The sequence below is a fragment of the Megascapheus bottae genome, chromosome 3, assembly GCF_031878675.1.
Source record: "Megascapheus bottae isolate mThoBot1 chromosome 3, mThoBot2.hap1, whole genome shotgun sequence".
NCBI lineage: Eukaryota > Metazoa > Chordata > Mammalia > Rodentia > Geomyidae > Megascapheus > Megascapheus bottae.
The window spans coordinates 54,332,872-54,350,277 of NC_143511.1; the positions used below are offsets into that span (position 1 = coordinate 54,332,872).

The 17,406-nt window shown below is 39.3% G+C and overlaps 1 protein-coding gene across 2 annotated transcripts in view; it reads left to right on the forward strand.

The window, feature by feature from the left end:
* The window catches only part of Tek (TEK receptor tyrosine kinase), a 94,886-nt gene that overhangs the window by 36,537 nt on the left and 40,943 nt on the right, over positions 1-17,406 (forward strand). For both annotated transcript variants that reach the window (XM_090330076.1, XM_090330077.1), the window contains exons 2-6: positions 1,371-1,682; positions 11,209-11,319; positions 11,654-11,806; positions 14,310-14,441; positions 15,060-15,200. In XM_090330076.1, the coding sequence (XP_090186202.1) occupies positions 1,371-1,682; positions 11,209-11,319; positions 11,654-11,806; positions 14,310-14,441; positions 15,060-15,200 (849 nt within the window). The remainder of the gene's footprint in view (positions 1-1,370; positions 1,683-11,208; positions 11,320-11,653; positions 11,807-14,309; positions 14,442-15,059; positions 15,201-17,406) is intronic.

Here is a 17,406-nt window from a genome sequence, read left to right on the forward strand (position 1 = left end):
AATTTTACTGAAAGACAGGTCTTATGAAATATCATTACTAAATAATAATGTGATATTTAGCATATTGTTACTTAAGCAATGATGCAATATTTTTATTATTTACTATATACTAAATATATTGTTATTTTATGAAAGTTAGGTCTTACTATTAGCACCACTTTTTATTGTATTTTATTTGGGGATAATGTTACAGTTACAGTTACATTCATTAGGGAGTGGATACATTACCTCTTGAACATTGATACTTCTTCTCATGTTTTTGTCACCCTCCCAATCATCTTGTTTTTCCCCTTCCCTTCCTATTTCAAATAAACATATATATAACATATCAGATACCAAAGTCAGATACAGTAACCATATGAGATTAACCATAAGGGGGAAAAAGAGAAAAGAAATAACTTCACATAGTACATTAAGAACAATAATCACAAAGATAATCACAAAGAGGTTTATCTTCATATCTTTCATATCCTAGAGTTCACTTGGTTTTGTCTCATCCTGTATGACCATATGTATATAGCTTTTGTGCTACTGTGATCCTTTGCTAAGAGAGTCCTAGATGTGTACTAATTATTACAAATGAGGGAAACCATTGAGCCTGTGTTCCTTTTGGTCTGGCTTATTTCTAAGTCTTTCCATTTCCTTATGAATGGGGCAATGTCATTCTTTCTGATGGCAGCATAGAATTCCATTGTATATAAGTACCACATCTTCTTGATCCAATCATCTACTGAGGGATATCTGGGTTGGTTCCATATCTTAACTATGGTAGTGCTGCAATGGATATTGTTGTCACACCACTTTTTCAAGATTGGAAAAATGAGATTCAAGGGAAAATAAAAACCTTTCTTAGTCACTGTTTCTCTATTTTTGTTAGAAATTTGGTGTGGAACTGGGCAAATTTTTTGACAGGGAAGTTCTATATATTTAACATAGTTGATGTGCTTCCTTAGGATACTTTATTTTGGCAATGCAACTTTGGCATCTGTTAAATTCATAACTAACAATGATAATTATAATTACTTCTAACAATGTCATTAACTTTTATTTCAACTCAACAAACACCGAGTACTTTAACTATGCCTTGGGCAATAGAGTGGGCAATAGATACAGCAGGTTTGGAGGCGAATAACAGGCAGTCCCTGGTAACCTGGGTACTCAATGGGGCAGGGGATAATTAGGGCCTAGGTGATAATCTTGATTCCTTGCTGAGAAGTTTTGGCTCTTGTTTGTTGGAAGATAGGCCCAGAATGGTTTTTAAAAGACTTTCCATGAAACAATCTTTAGATAAGGTTTTAAACCAGATGGCCTGTCCTGTGGAACCAGATGTGCAGGCTTCATCATACATTATTCTCCCTGTTTCCTTTCAGGGTTGGTGGAAGGTGCCATGGACCTGATCTTGATCAATTCCCTCCCTCTTGTGTCTGATGCTGAAACGTCCCTCACCTGCATTGCCTCTGGATGGCACCCCCACGAGCCTATCACCATAGGGAGGGACTTTGAAGCCTTAATGAACCAGCACCAAGATCCACTGGAGGTTACTCAAGACGTGACCAGAGAATGGGCTAAAAAAGTTGTCTGGAAGAGGGAAAAGGCTAGTAAGATCAATGGTGCTTACTTCTGTGAAGGGCGAGTTCGTGGACAGTCCATAAAGATACGGACCATGAAGATGCGTCAACAAGGTAACACACCCCTAAGCTATGGGGAGATGTATCTTCCATGGCACATGTTTTGTTTTGGCGATTGCTCCCTTAGCGGCAGCAGGAGCTCCTGTGGACAGAGCTTGAAGACCTTGTCTATCTCTTCCTAAGTGTTGGTATCCTTTCTACCTTGGGCATTCGAGATCAAAGAGGCCATCTAGTCTAGCTCCCTCAATAGACCCTGACCATGCAGGCCACATAGTCCAATTCAATAGGCATTGTGTCTAGTTCAAACCAGGAAATTCAATACATCATATGTTCTACTTCATGACACTTACGAAAATATGGCGTTTGCATGCATATAATATGAAAAATGCACCAATGGAGGAAACTATTGTCCAAAAATTAGATATTTTGACATTTTCCCTGATTTTCTATTTGATACTGTGTTTGATTTGACCTTAAATATACTGACAGAAGGTAACATGCTCAAGAGAAAATTACTAGAGAAATAAAAATTTCAAAAATGAGCAAAATCTTAATAACAACAAGCCAGGTGCTGGTGGCTCCTGCCTGCAATCCTCTCTACTTATGAGGCTGAGATCTGAAAACTCATGATTCAAAGCCATCCTGGAGTCTGTAAGACTCTTATCTTGAATTATCCACCAGAAAACTGGAAGTGGAGTAGATTAAAGTGATAAAGTGCTAACCTTGAGCAAAAAAGCTCAGTGACAGTGCTCAGGCCCTGAGTTCAAGCCCCATGACCAGCCAAAAAAGTAATAAAATAGCAATAAAGTTATATTTAAATAATTCGAAAGTGTAACAACTATTAGTAACCCAATTTAAATATTGAATTATATCAGTTATCTCATTATTATATCTTTACTATGACAGTGCAACACCGTCTGCTTTAATTAATAGCTAATATGTTACATGATAGTTTTTTGTAACATAACCACCAATCACAGGGATATATGGTTTGAGAATACAAGAATTTATGGTTTGAAAGTCTATCATCTGACCCAATTAGATGCCTCGGCTAGTCTTGCTGGATGTTCTTACATGTGTGGTATTGGCTAGCTATAGATTTACCAGGCAGGACTGGGCTGGGACCACTTTACCCAATTCCATATATCTATTATCCTCTAACAAGCCAACAAGATAATGTTCTCATGAGATGGCAATGCACAGAGATCAAAAGCACAGAGATCATGAAATTGAGGTTTAGAATTGTACGCAATTACCTTTGCCTTATAAGTAAAGTCAAATAGTTGGGCTTACTGTCAGAGTGAGCAGATACTACAAATCTGAGAGTTTGGGATCTTTGAAAACAAACTTTCATTTTGGGAATGAAACCACGATTTCAGTGTGGTGGTGAGTACCCAGGCCTTACTCAGAAACAATAGAATTGTGATACTCCTCTAAAAGATTATGTCTTGCTATATTTCCTCAAGGAAGGGATGTTACACAGCTCTTCTAAAATCAGAAGAGGTCCTGAGCTAAATCTTTGTAGTCAGCACTTTCATGTGATGGCATGTAGAGGATGTGGCATTGCAAATATTATTGAAGGATGGTGTGCTAAAGCTTCCAGACCCATACAGGCAGGTGTATTTCTTGATGCTATCTTCTGGGAGGAAGGTGCAGAACTCCAGCTATGGAATCACCTGGCTCCTCACCTACCACCCACTTTGGATGACTTTCTACCTAAGATAAAGGAGTGTAATTGAAAGGGCTCAGACATTGTTATTTCAGGAAATGATATTGTGAGTTCCTGAAGAATTTGATTTTTATTTATAAAACTGATTCAGGGAAGCGACACTGTGGTAGAGAGCTAGATTTAAGCAAAAGACCTCAGGGAGAGTGCCCAGGTCCTGATTTCAAACACCACTGCCAACATAACAAAGCTAATTCATGTAAGCAGTGTACCACTGCTCTGATTGGCCTGCCTGCCTCCCTCCCTCCCTCCCTCCCTCCCTCCCTCCCTCCCTCCTTTCCTTCCTCCCTTCCTTCCTTCCTTCCCTCCCTCCCTCCCTCCCTCCCTCCCTCCCTCCCTCCCTCCCTCCCTCCCTCCCTCCCTCCTTCCTTCCTTCCTTCCTTCCTTCCTTCCTTCCTTCCTTCCTTCCTTCCTTCCTTCCTTCCAAACTCAGAGCCTGGGCAATGTCCTTAGCTTTTCTATGTAAGGCTCCCACTGTACCTCTACAATCATAGCTTCACCTTTGGCTTTTGGGTGGCTAATTGGAGTTAAGCGTCTTAAGGACTTCCTTGCCTGGGCTGGTTTTGAACCATGGCTTTCAGATTCAGCCTCTTGAGTAATTAGCATTCTAGTTTTGTGCCATCAATGCCCAGCTGATCGGCAGCTTCTTCTTTTTTTTTTTTTTTTTTTTTCTGTTTGGTGGCTGTTTGGGTTGAACTCCAGGCCTGTGCACTCCCCGTGAGCTCTTTTGTTCAAGGCTAGTGCTCTGTCACTTTGAGCCACCAGGCAGTGCACTTCCTGATGGGCAGTTTCTTATGGGAGAATTTGTGAGATATTTTAGATAGGGCTTCTCAAAGCAGAATATGTTTCTCAGTTCAGTCTATAAACCTCTGACTAGGTGAATTGTTGGGGAGGGGGTTCCCTGATAATCTATCAAGGTCCCACCAAGCCATACTATGGCAGAATTGACAGTTAGCTGTTACCTGAGGTTCAGTTGAAGAGAAAATTCATTGCTAATGGTACTAAGTAAAAGATTTAAAGGCAACAAGTTCATTTTAAGGTCCAAAGTGATAGAAATCACTGTTCACTGCAAATAAAGAAAAGCATTTTCTTAGCAAAACTATAATGTTCCCCTTTATATGACACCGGGGCAAGTGGGAAAAGTGCACTACAGACATTCCCAGGAATGCAGCTCTCCATGGAGGGGAGGAGGTTGAACAAAGGGATGTGAGGTGTGCCAAAGCCATCATGGCTGAAAGTCAGCTCTATTATTTTTCACATGTGTCATTTTGGATTTGATTTGTGTGAAGAGTAATGTCATTGTTGAGTTTCCACATTTTGAATGAAGACTTGAAAATTATGCCCCAAGGGCTTTTCATGGAACTCAAATATAAAGTGTTACCATGTCTTTTTGTGGGGACTATTTGAAGATTGTTTTGACAATGAATAAATGATAAAAATATAGTCTTAATGAACTAGAATATCATATGTTAAAAAACAATTATTGAGGAACTGGGAGTTTGGCTTAGTGGTAGAGTGCTTGCCTAGCATGCAGGAAGACCCAGGTTGGATTCTTCGGTACCACATACATAGAAAAAGCCAGAAATAGTGCTGTGGCTCAAGTGGTAGAGCTCTAGCTTTAATAAAGTCCAAGGACAGTGCTCAGGCCCTAAATTCAAGGCCCAAGACTGACAAAAACAACAACAACAAAAAGTGGGAAGTGGGGCTTGGATCAAGGGTAGGGCTGTACCCTTGAGCTGAAGAGCTCAGGGACACCTCCCAGGCTGAGTTCAAGCCCCATGACCCACAAAAAACAAAACAAACAAACAAAGAAACAAAAAACTAATGAGGGACTAGGAATTTGGCCTAGTATTTGGCCTAGATTGCATGCCTAGCATGCATGAAGATTCCTTGGTACTACATACATAGAAAAAGCCAGAAGTAGGGTTGTGGGCTAAAGTGATAGAGTGCTAACCTTGAAAAAAGCCCAAGGACAGTGCTCAGGCCCTGAGTTCAAGACCCAGGACTGGCAAAAAAAAAGGAAAGTAAAGAAATATTCACAGCTTCTATATGTGCACTGATTTACACAGTAATGTGCTCTTAACTACTTGTACAAAAACACACTTCAAAATATTATACAGAGTGATAATGGGATTTAATAATCTGACTCCAGTGCTTACCTTAATAATTAGAGGTTTCCTTTTGTATATCAGTCTCACTGATATATAACTTTTTCTCTGATTTGAGCACTGGATTTATAAAGTACAATGATTCCATTTAATACCCTAACACAGAAAAAAAGAGATGTGGTAATATAAATCAGCAAATCATGAATTTGAGTCTAGCTCTGTACTGAACAGTCTAGTCTGGTACAGAGCAAGTGACTTAATTGGAGTTCTTTTTTCTTCATTTGAAGAATGGAGATACAGTTCATTGTCAATACATCTAAGAGTCAGTGAGGTACTTATGGATTACTGTAAGTGTTCAGCAACAACCACTATGACAGTGGCTTGTGATAAAAATTTAGTGGAACTACTCTTCTTACTCAATTGTGGAATTTTAAATATCATGTATTTCTGAGGCTTATACAAATTAGGAAAATAAGGAACACATTTTCCTCTGTATTTCAATAATAACAATATACTAGGTTAGAAAAGTGGTTCAGGTTTTCTTGTTGACAGTCCAGCTGGGAAAGCATAGCACAGGAGGATTATTCATGATGGTGAACTAGAAAGACCTCCAAAACTATGTCTTCATGCCAGCATTAATCCTGTAGTCAAGCATCAGGGAAACTCAGAAATGCCTGCCTGGGACACAGCAGGATAAAACAAACATTACTATACCCCTGCTTGTTGCTGACTCGTATTCTGGGAAGGAAGTGGAAAATCCATTTGAGATGTGCCAAAACACGGCTGAAATTGGCTCACACACTTCGAATAACCAAACTATTTTTTTTGTTTTGTTTTGTTATCAATGGCATCATCTAAAACAATCAAAGCAATGTGTTCAAAACTTAATGGAAATTTCATTTGGGAGTACTGTGTTACGAAGTTTAAAACATTCTCAGATCCAAAAATCTGCTTCAGAATCATTAATCAAAGGCATGTAGTTTTTTTTATTTCTACATGGTTCACTACAAAAAACAGCTTTACATTAGAACATCAGAATGCTCAAAAGTGACTTCAGTTGATAAAGAGGAGCCATCTGTAGATACATAACACCGATGTTACATAGCTATGTTAGGTTTCTTCATGTTAAAAGCATGAAGAAAAATAGGAAAAACTGAAATCAGAAGCATTTGCTTATCTTTTTCATCCTACAGTTCATCTGTGCCATATACCAGAGATGCCAAAATGTTAACATCTGAATACTTACTGTCTGATATCTTTCTTGGAAACTTTATATACACTGTTGTCTAATTTAGTCTTTATTAAATGCATATCAGGTGAGCATTCCTAAGACCTATAAATGGGGCGTATCACTCTTATAACACTTGCTGTCACCTGTAGTGAGTGTTGGACACAGGAGAGTGAATTCAGGCCTATATCTCACAGGCCATGCTCTCTCTACTACCTGTATTGCCTTTAAAAACAAGATACAGTCTCCATCTCCTGGAGTGCTCTGTCTAGAAGAGGCGAACACCATTTACAAGGGCATTTAGAGGGTAGCTATGAAGCTATTTACCCTGTGTTCTAGGGACTATGGGGTCCTCAGAGCTACCTATATGGAAACTGAAAAAGAGTAGGAGCTGGTGAGGTACAGTGGAAAGGCAGACAAGAAAAGGGAGGAAACTCATGATTTGTGTAAGAGAGATAACGATGTGAGCATGGAAACTATTATATATGGTGAGAAAGCGCTAGGGAATGAATGTGCAGGTGTTCAGTTTGTGCCTGGACTTCCACTTGAGCTCACTGTTTAGAAGTTTTAAGTAGGGGACTTTGTCATCTGTACCTCTAGCCCCATGTCAGTAAACTGTGGTTATGCTGTCTTGATGGGGCTGTTGTGAAAACTATACAAAATAATGACATGAAAATGAATACATTATTACCCTGAATGCTCATCTGACATTGAATTCAAAGGAGACACAGAAATTTATCTCAATTGTGTTTCATACATGGGAAACACATCTGTTTATAACTTTAACTGCTGTCTACTTTCTTCTGCCAGACCTTGAAGAATAAGTGAATTCTGTTTTTTAGGGTTCTTCATCTACCCCAAGTATTTTTAGCAAGTCATGTTCCAACATAGGCCTAAGAAATATGAAATATAAAATGAAGTGGTCAGAGAATTAAAATCTCTGAGTGCTAATGTTAGGTAATTCATGAGACACCGCCCTCCCCAGCCACACACACCAGGTTCCATGGTTCAAATCCTAACTCTTCCAGGTACTTGTGTGATCTTACAACTTGTATGAACTTTGACCTCTCTGTACTTTCCTTTTCCCTTTTTTACATTTTAACTTCACATTTGTAAAATGTGGCTAATGCTAATACTTATAGAGACACCATGAAAATTAAATGTAAGTGCTTAGAATACTGCTTAGCCCATAGTAGACATTATTATTTAAGATCTAGTTAAGTCTCTTGAAATTATTATGTGCACCAAATACAAGCCCAGATCCAAGTGTATGAGAAAGCCCAAGGTAGGATATGAAATTAGAACATCCTCATTAATAATCAGCAGAAGATGATCAGCTTGGGACATTCTTCTAGAGACAGAGTAGGCAGCAACTGAACTCTGCTTTGACCGTGCCCCTAAGAAAACAGGGAGCTTAAAAAGTGCCAAGTCTGAAATAATAAAAGAACCAGAGCATAGGGAAAAAACTACATTGGAATTGAGCCTACTGAGGAATCTCAATTCGTTTTCAGAGTACAATGCTGAGTGAGAAGTCCCACGGTCAACTGAACAATCTTCACAACAAAGGGGTCATAAAATATAAACAAACTACATAGAAAGCAACAAGGGCAGAAAAGATTAGAAAAAAAAAAGTTCTCATAGGAGCCTAGTTGATAAGACCTTCACACACACAGGGTGGCTGAATGAGGTTCCTCATTAATGTGAGGAGTTCTAGCCTGCCATCTTGCTACACACACACACACACACACACACACACACACACACACACACACACATACACACACCCCTTTCCCAGCCATCTTCCCTGAATGGTTTATGGGACAAGTGTCAGCATAGCCGTGTGGTCATTTATTTCTATTTGGAAAAGATTATGCAAGCCCCTGGGGGCTTAACTTTCATCACTTAATATTCCTAACGATGTTGATGGCAGATATTACTTGTGAATTACAACAAGGATGCTGAGATTCTCAGAGGTGAAGTAGCTCACTCAATATGGCCCAGGAAGTGGCAGAGATTCAAGCTCCCGCTGTTTGATTCTGTTGCCCATACTCCCTCTGCTGCATGTCTTGCTCCCTCTGACTTTGCTCCCCACTCTCTTCTGTATTCACATACGTGGCACACAGGAGTCTATGCCCAAGTAAACAGGCATAGCCTACAACCACAGAAAATAAATCAACAGCCCCAAAGTCCAGGTCCTTCTGAGTGTGGTTTAGAAGTATCTTCTGCTTTCCCGGATTAGCCGACTAAGCCAGAAGTACACACTGCCCTTGAGAAATCTCTCTCAAGTCCCCTGTGCACAGAACATAGATGAAATGAGAATGTAGGCATAGTGACCAGGTGATTCGTTCCAAGTGTTTCTGACACTCAAAGCTTAGTCCTAGGCTGAAACTCTACAGGAATTTATACCATAGGGTACAGGGTATTTTGCTACCTATACTTTCTTGGTAGCTTTCAGTCTGAATGATCAATCTGGTTTTTGAAATTTTCTTCTATGCTTATAGAATTTTTTAGTTTCTTCCTTTAATTCTGTTAGTTTTTGTTCCATGAGTTTTGAAGCTCTGTTGTTTGAAGCTCTGTTGTTAGGTGCACGTATGTATTCAGGATTATTATCTCTTCCTGGATAAGAAATGGGGATAAAATATGCTAATGAAATTTTACTAGATTGTAGATAGTTCCTTTTTGTTTTCTTGTAAAGTTTATTTTTATCTCTAAAGTATTTTAGCTTTAGAAAAATATTTAAAAAACAGCTTTAGTTTAGTGCCCTTCATTCTTAAATTGATTTTGTGCCATTTACTTTAATACAGATATGATTGTAATTCATAAAAACAGTTGATGGTGTCATTCACTGTGTGATTCTCTACTGCAACTCCCCCGACCTCCCCTCGCCCCCGCGGCCTTGCCCTTTTAGGAGAAACAAAGGTTTCATAGGCTGTTGTTAAAGAAAAATGATAGGCAACCATTTAAACATATATCAGTCATGTCCTCTGTCATCTTATTCTGGCTTTTCTGTAGTTTTCTCTAGACTTATTTATTCTCATTTTATTCATTTGTTTATTTCTGTTATCCCTTCATATTTAGGAAATTTGTATATACTGTTCCTTTCTCTCTCTCTCTCTCTCTCTCTCTCTCTTTCTCTCTCTCTCTCTCTCTCTCTCTCTCTCTCTCTCTCTTCTGTCAATACTGGGGCCAAAACATGTTAGGCAAGTACTCAACTACTTTATTCATGTCTCCAGCTTTTGAAATTTTGTTTGTTTATTTTTTATTTATTTGGCCAGTCCTGGGCTTAAGCTCAGGGAATGAACACTGTCCTTGGATTTTTCTCAAAGCTAGAGCTCTACCACTTGAGCCTCAGCACCACTTCCGGCTTTTTTTTTTCTAAGTATGTGGTACCAAGGAATTGAACCCAGGTCTTCGTGCATGCTAGGCAAGCACTCTACCACTAGGCTAAACTCCCGGCCCAATTTTGTGTATTTTTCAAATATAACCTTATGTTTTTGCCTGGGACTAGCCTTGGTACCACTTCTGCCTCCCATGTAGCTGAGATTACAGGTATATACCATATTTGGCTTCATTTCCTTTTCTATGAATGTTAATTCTTCCATTGTTAACAGTTGTCTTAACTTTAAAAGGCACAAGGTTAATTTCCCTTTATTCCTACAGAGAGTGATACTTTGCATATTATAAATTAAAGAAATTCAGGAATTGATTCGGCTGGGAGAAAGGAGATTTTATTCATAAACCAAGGAACTCAGACAATGCTGTATTCCGGGCCTGACACAGAGATAGAAGCTTTCAATCACTTGACTTATGCTTTTATAAGTCAGAGAATAGCTCACTATTTCCTCCTGGTATCTTCCAATTGTCATAACTATGTCAGCTTGTATATATTGAATGTTAGAGATAAGATATTAGGTTTCTCCATTGGCTTGATTCTTTAATTTTCCAACATTTATACCATTAGTAAGCCAAGCATTGTGCTCACTCCATTTGGGATATGCTTGGAACATTCTAAAACAATCAAAAGTATTTTGAGCAATAACAACTGTCACACGAAGGACCAAGGGAAAAGTGAGTTGGCAGATGCTTTTTTTTTCTTTTCTGCTTTGAGGAAACTTGAGGTATGTATTGGAGAAAGATGGAAGATTCATAGTTAATATGGTTTGTAGTTAATATGAAGACCTAGCTGGATAATAGATGCTAATCAGCATAAATCCTCTCATACATTCCCCCCATACAATTGCATGGACAATTGTATTAATAGAGGAATACACACTTGTTTGCCTTATTATAGAAGAGATAACCATTTTTCCTTCTGATTCTTAAAAGGTGCATAACTGTAAGCTCTAAATGTCACCTTTGCTTTTCATATTATATAAGCCAACTGATTTTTGGCAAATTTTGGTATTATAAAAACTCCTGGGAAATGCTGGGTCTCACCTTCTCAAGCTCTGTCTTAGTTATTCCTTAGAAAAATGTATGACTTCATTTGTGGTTTTTTTGTTTTGTTTTGTTTTAAAGCTTCCTTCCTCCCAGCTACCTTAACTATGACTGTGGATAGGGGCGATAATGTGAATATATCTTTCAAAAAGGTGTTAATTAAAGAAGAAGATGCAGTGATTTACAAAAATGGTGAGTGTCTGTTTCATTTTGTTCCAGCACTTTGGTGTGAAGTATGTGAGATTATCATCCTATTCAAGCTCGTGTTTGAAGTAAAAGTTACCACACGAGCCCATCTAATTCTCTCTGTGATAGACACTCTCTTAGGCCATGTGTTTGGTTATTTAGTTAAAACAAATTAAGATAGAGATTTAAATATACATATGTAACATGTTTTATACGTTCATAAATGCTCATGGTGCATAGCTAGGCAAAATGTGCTCATCACGTGAAGTTGTCTGATTGTGAGGGCAAACAAGGGGGGTTTGGGAACAACTTATTGTTCTGTACTTTTCTCTCTACCCAGGTTCCTTCATCCATTCAGTGCCCCGGCATGAAGTACCTGATATTTTAGAAGTGCATCTGTCTCAGGCTCAGCCCCAGGACGCTGGCGTATACTCAGCTCGGTACATCGGAGGAAACCTCTTTACCTCGGCTTTCACCAGGCTGATAGTTCGGAGTAAGTGACAGAGAGGCTGCTGCTGCTGCTGGGATGCTGTCATTGTTGCCAGTAGTAGAAACTAACTTTAGACGCTTAAACAAAAATTAGGGATTGACTTACTTCACTTAATATGATTTTTTTCTAAGTCTTTCCACTTCCTTGCAAAATGGGGGATAGGCTCAATGGTCTCCCTCATTTGTCATAATCAGTAGAAATCTTGGACTCTCCTAGCTGAGATTTACAATAGAGCAAAACCTAGATACATAAGGCCATAGAGTATGGTGGTAAATGAGAGGACCTTCAGGTTATAGAAACAAAAGCCATATAATGAGTGATTGTTGTTCTTAATGTAATATGTTATCTCTCATCTCTTTTGCTGTCCCTTGGTTATCTCATATGGTTACAATATTTCACCTGTATCTGATATATTTTATATATGCTTATTTGGTTATTTGAAATTGGATAGGGAAGGGGGGAAAACAAGATGAGGGGTGGTGGGGGGGAGGGAAATGGGGACCAAGACATGAGAGAGGGTATCAATGTTTGTGAAGTAATGCACCTTCTATCTGGTGAATATAATGTAACCCTTCTATTAATAACAATAAAAATATATTAAAAGAACCAAGAATTGGTTGGAAAGACACTGAGAACTCAGGAAATTGATGGAAAAGCCAAACAAGCAAATTTCAGAAGAGACAGAATCCAGGGAAGAATCAAAGAAAGGGGTGACATTGTCTAAGAGGCATTGTACTTATAACCTGCCTTCTGGAACTGTAATCTCTTTGTACACCTATATTCAATAATAACAATAAAAATTATAAACACATAAAAACAAAAAATACATTCAGGCTCAGTTCTAAATACCTGAACTGCATTCTCATTCAACTGATGACTGGTATCACTAACATATGATGGTAACTTCTTCTCCTTTGCATTGTGTTCATTCATTCATTCAACAAAATGCACCAGTCATAACTCTATGTTCAACACAGAGTCCGTGTTGAGGACACACTTCTGTGCCTTGGTGAATTACCTGTCACAGCAGGTGCACATGTACTTGCGTAGACAGATGCTGCATTAAGACAAACAAGTTTGAAAAAGTATGGTTCATCTAATTTTGCTGCATGTTAATTGCTACCTTTTTTTTTGTTGGTGTTGAACTCAGGACCTTGGTCTTTGCTGAGTTTTTCACTCGTAGCTGGGGCTCTCTCACTTAGGCTTCACATCTGCCATTGTTTTTTGAACATGTGCCCTGGGTCTCCAAAAATCACTAATTGGGCAGAGACTTTGCATATTAAGTAACATAAGGATTGACTTTCAGGCATTTTGTAGCTTTATCCACAAATGGTCCCTGTCGACAGTCTTTCTGATTACTGTAGAGAAATTGTCGATAATCAGGAGTTCTTGCCAATAAGATTGCAAGTGACATCAGCTGTGGGCACTGGCCCAAGTTTAACACTGTGAGTGAGACTAATGTTCAGAGACAAAGGACCTCCATCCCCTTCAGACCCAGACAGGAAACTAAACTCCTAACCAAAGGGTGACCTCGCAGCCCTGGGGGTTTTTTGTATCATACAGTATTCTTGGGTTTACTTAACGATTAAATCAAGTATTAGAAAATGATTAGGAAAGGTGAATCTAAAACCAGTGTGTCATTGGTTTGGGGTATCTTGTGTCACAGTTTCTTATTCGCTTTGCACTGAACTGTAGTCCATATAACTGGCGGTTCCATTCTTTCTAGCCTTTTCCTGCCTTCCATCCAGACCAAAAGTGCTCAAACTCTAGTTTGGGCCGGTTGTCTGGGCCCAGGCTGTTAGGCTGCAAGCAGTGTTTCTCATTCACAGGTTGGGGGTTGGGAGTTAGATACACATTTCAAGCAGACTTCCGGGTGATAAAGGGAACCACACACCTGGTCAGAGATCACACGTTGAAAACCACTTCTCCAGGTCTCTACCACACTCGCAGCTCCCTGAACAAGCCACGTTTCCTTCTCTTGTCTTCAACTGAGAGCACATTCTTTAGCCTTATTTTCTTTTCTATTAAGGTGGTCCCGGACTCTCTGTGTGTGTGTGTGTGTGTGTGTGTGTGTGTGTGTGTGTGTGTGTGTGTGTGTGTGTGTGTGTGTGTCTGCATATATATGTGTGCATACATTACATGTGTACAGTATTTTGGCTTAACCTCAGGACCTCACACTTTTGTCAAGTTTTATCCTCATATCTGATTCTTTACCCCTTGAGATATATCTCGGCTTCCAGTTTTATTTTTGTTGGTTAATTGGAGATAGAGTCTCATGGGCTTTTCTTCCCTGGCTGGCTTTGAACAGAGATCCTCAGATATCATCCTCCTGAGTAGCTAGGATCACAGGTATGAATCATGGGTGCATGGCTAGAGACTGTATTATATTTTCATTGATTTACCAGCATTCACTAAAATACTAAAATGATTCTCACCTAATAGTTTCTCAATAAGATTTATGGAATGGATAGGCTATACTCACCACTTTTTTTTTTTTTTAACAAAGGATGTGAAGCTCAGAAGTGGGGCCCTGAATGTAACAGGGACTGTACTACTTGTAAGAATAATGGAGTCTGCCATGAAGATACTGGGGAATGCATTTGTCCTCCTGGGTTTATGGGGAAGACATGCGAGAAGGGTAGGTGAAGAGTGCTTGTGAGTCATCTGTGAGTGGATCTATGCACTCATTCATTCGTTTGCTCATTCATGTATTGTCTTTTTAAGTCAGAGTCTCACTACAGAGCCGGAGTTGGCCTCTTGCTCTTGTTCTTGCTGCTTCTCTCTTCCATGGTCTGGGAATACAGGAGCATACCACCACCGTGCCCATTTTGAATCTGTGGTTTAAAAAGTTATTGTTCCTTGATTTACAAGTTTAAAACCTAGATGGAAATGATGATTAAGTGAACATCAGGAGGTCACAGGGCACCTTTGTGTGAATTAGAAAAAAATACTATTGTTTATTGCCAACCATTGGAAAGTTGTAACAACTATACAAATTAATAATGCCTGCAATGTGCCAGTCTCATCTTAGGCTTGGGCAGGGCCCTACCTACAAACTGTGGGAGGTGTTTGTGCTGTCCTCTGGGTGAGATGATCTCATTTTCTGTGACTGGAGAACCTTCATACTGTCTGTGTGGCAGCTGAGCAGGACTGCTTTCTTCACTCTAGGAGACTGTAAGAGTCTCCTGTAAGAATAATTGTGGATTTCAAGGGGCTGCAGCTTAATTCTGAAGGAGATCTCCTTTTCTTCCCCAAGCTTGTGAACTGCACACGTTTGGCAGGACCTGTAAAGAACGATGCAGTGGATCAGAAGGGTGCAAGTCTTATGTTTTCTGTCTCCCAGACCCCTATGGCTGTTCCTGTGCCACAGGTTGGCAGGGCCTGCAGTGCAATCAAGGTAAGCACCTATCATACCCTTGAACAAAGTTAAGTGGCAGCTGCTGCACAAAGGCATGCTCTTTGCTGGGAATCATGAAGTGGATACAGCAGGGTGCTCAATCTGCCACTTTTTGCTAGGCCTTACCTAAATATGAAATGATTATCCCTCTCAAGCTAATTACCCAGTACCTTGTAATCATTCTTTTTCTTTTTTTTTTTTTCCACTCCCAGAACTTGAACTCAGGGTCTGGGCACTGTCCCTGAGCTTCTTTTACTTAAGGCTAACACTTTACCACTTGAGCCGCAGTGCCACTTCTGGCCTTTTCTGTTTGCATGGTACTTGAGGAATTGAACCCAGGGCTTCATGCATTCGAGGCAAGCATTGTACCATGAGGCCAGATTTCCATCCCTGTTTTTATATCTTTTGCTGGGCAGAAGCAGCTTTCTAATGTGATACAATCCCATTTGTGAATTTTTTTTGTTAGTTTCCTGTGAGTTCTGGTCCTATCACAAGGATCTTTGCCAAGACATATCTAAAAGATTTTCTCTGTTTTCTATGAGCAGTTTTACAGTTTTAGGTCTTATTTTTAAGTTTTGAATTGATTTGGGGTTGACTTCTGTGTATGACATTAAATACCACACTGGCTTCATTCTTTGGCTTATGGTTATCTAATTTTCCCAGCACCATATATTGGAATGATTCACTCTTTCCCTATTGTTTTCAGTACCTTCATTGAGTCCACTAAAAGTAAATATATACATTTATTTCTGGCCTCTCCATTTCACTGGTCTGTATGTCTGTTTTCAGTGTTACTACTCTACTGTTTTGATTACTATACCTTGGAGGAATAGTTTGAAATCAGGTAGTGAAAATCACATAAGCTTTGATTTTCTTGCTCAATATTTCCTTGAGTAGTCTGGATCTTTTTTGGTTACATGTGTTAAATTTGCTTTTTCTGCTTCTGCAAAAACTCCCCTTAGAATTGTGATAGGGACTCCATTGAGTCTAGAGATGTCTTAGTTGTGATTGATAGCTAAAATGTACCTGGGTTGGGTGAATAAATTATCCAACTACAAAAAAATCTTGCCTAGGGGCAGGCTTTTTGCATCTATGTTGGTAATGTTATAGTTGACAAAAATTAGGACAGCTAGTCAACAGAATCCATTTGTCATCTACCAAATTGTAAGACCCATCCCACGAAGTTTAGTAGGCCTCAAAGGTAAAATAGTGGTCCTGCTTTCCCTTTCCCAGGAGTTTTTGTAGTAAAGAAACTTATCAAAAGACATTGCCATGAAGTAAACATTAGAAACAAGTGTGCAAAGACGAATATTTTAGTTATAAACAGTCCCATCGTGCTGTGCCTTCGCTTCATTTCCTTCCCTTAGTCCTAGTTGGGATCTCTCCTAAACTAGAATTGTTCCAACTTCAACAAATTGTTGATGTCCAAAACACAATTTCTACAAATGGTTTTTTCTTCTCTTTTCTCCCTGCTTCTTCTTGAACCTATAATACACCTTATGCTATTGTCTCATAGTTCCTTGAGGTTCTAATCCCTTTTCTCTCTGTTTTTCAGGCTGGATATTTATTGATCTAGTTGCATGTTCAACCCTTTCTTTTGTCACCTCCATTCTGTTGCTATGGCCACACAATGATAGCTGTAGTTTTCTGTTCTAGAATTTCTCTTTGGGTATTTCTATAGTTCTCATTTCTCTGCTGAAATTTCCATTTGTTTCAGTTGTTCTGAACACATTTTCTTGTACCTCACTGAGCTTAGACTTGCTTTAAGAGTATCTACTTGTTTCTGGATGGTTGGGTAAATGCCAACTAGTGGAATTGCTGGGTCATAGGGGAGTTCTATGTTTAGCCTTTTGAGGCACTGCCACACTGCTTTCCATAGTGGTTGAACGAGTTTGCACTCCCACCAACAGTGTAGTAGTGATCCCTCCTGGCCACATCCCCTCCAGCATCTGTTGTCATTCGTTTTCCTGATCCTGGCCATTCTAACTGGAGTGAGGTGGAATCTTAGAGTTGTTTCGATTTGCATTTCTTTTATGACCAGAGATGTTGAGCATTTCTTCATGTGTCTATAGGCCATTTTTGTTTCTTCTTCAGAGAAGACTCTCTTTAAGTCTTTGGCCCATTTTTTAATGGGATGGTTGTTACTTTGGAGGTTTGTTTTGGAGTGATTCAATTTTTTGAGTTGTTGATATATTTTAGATATGAG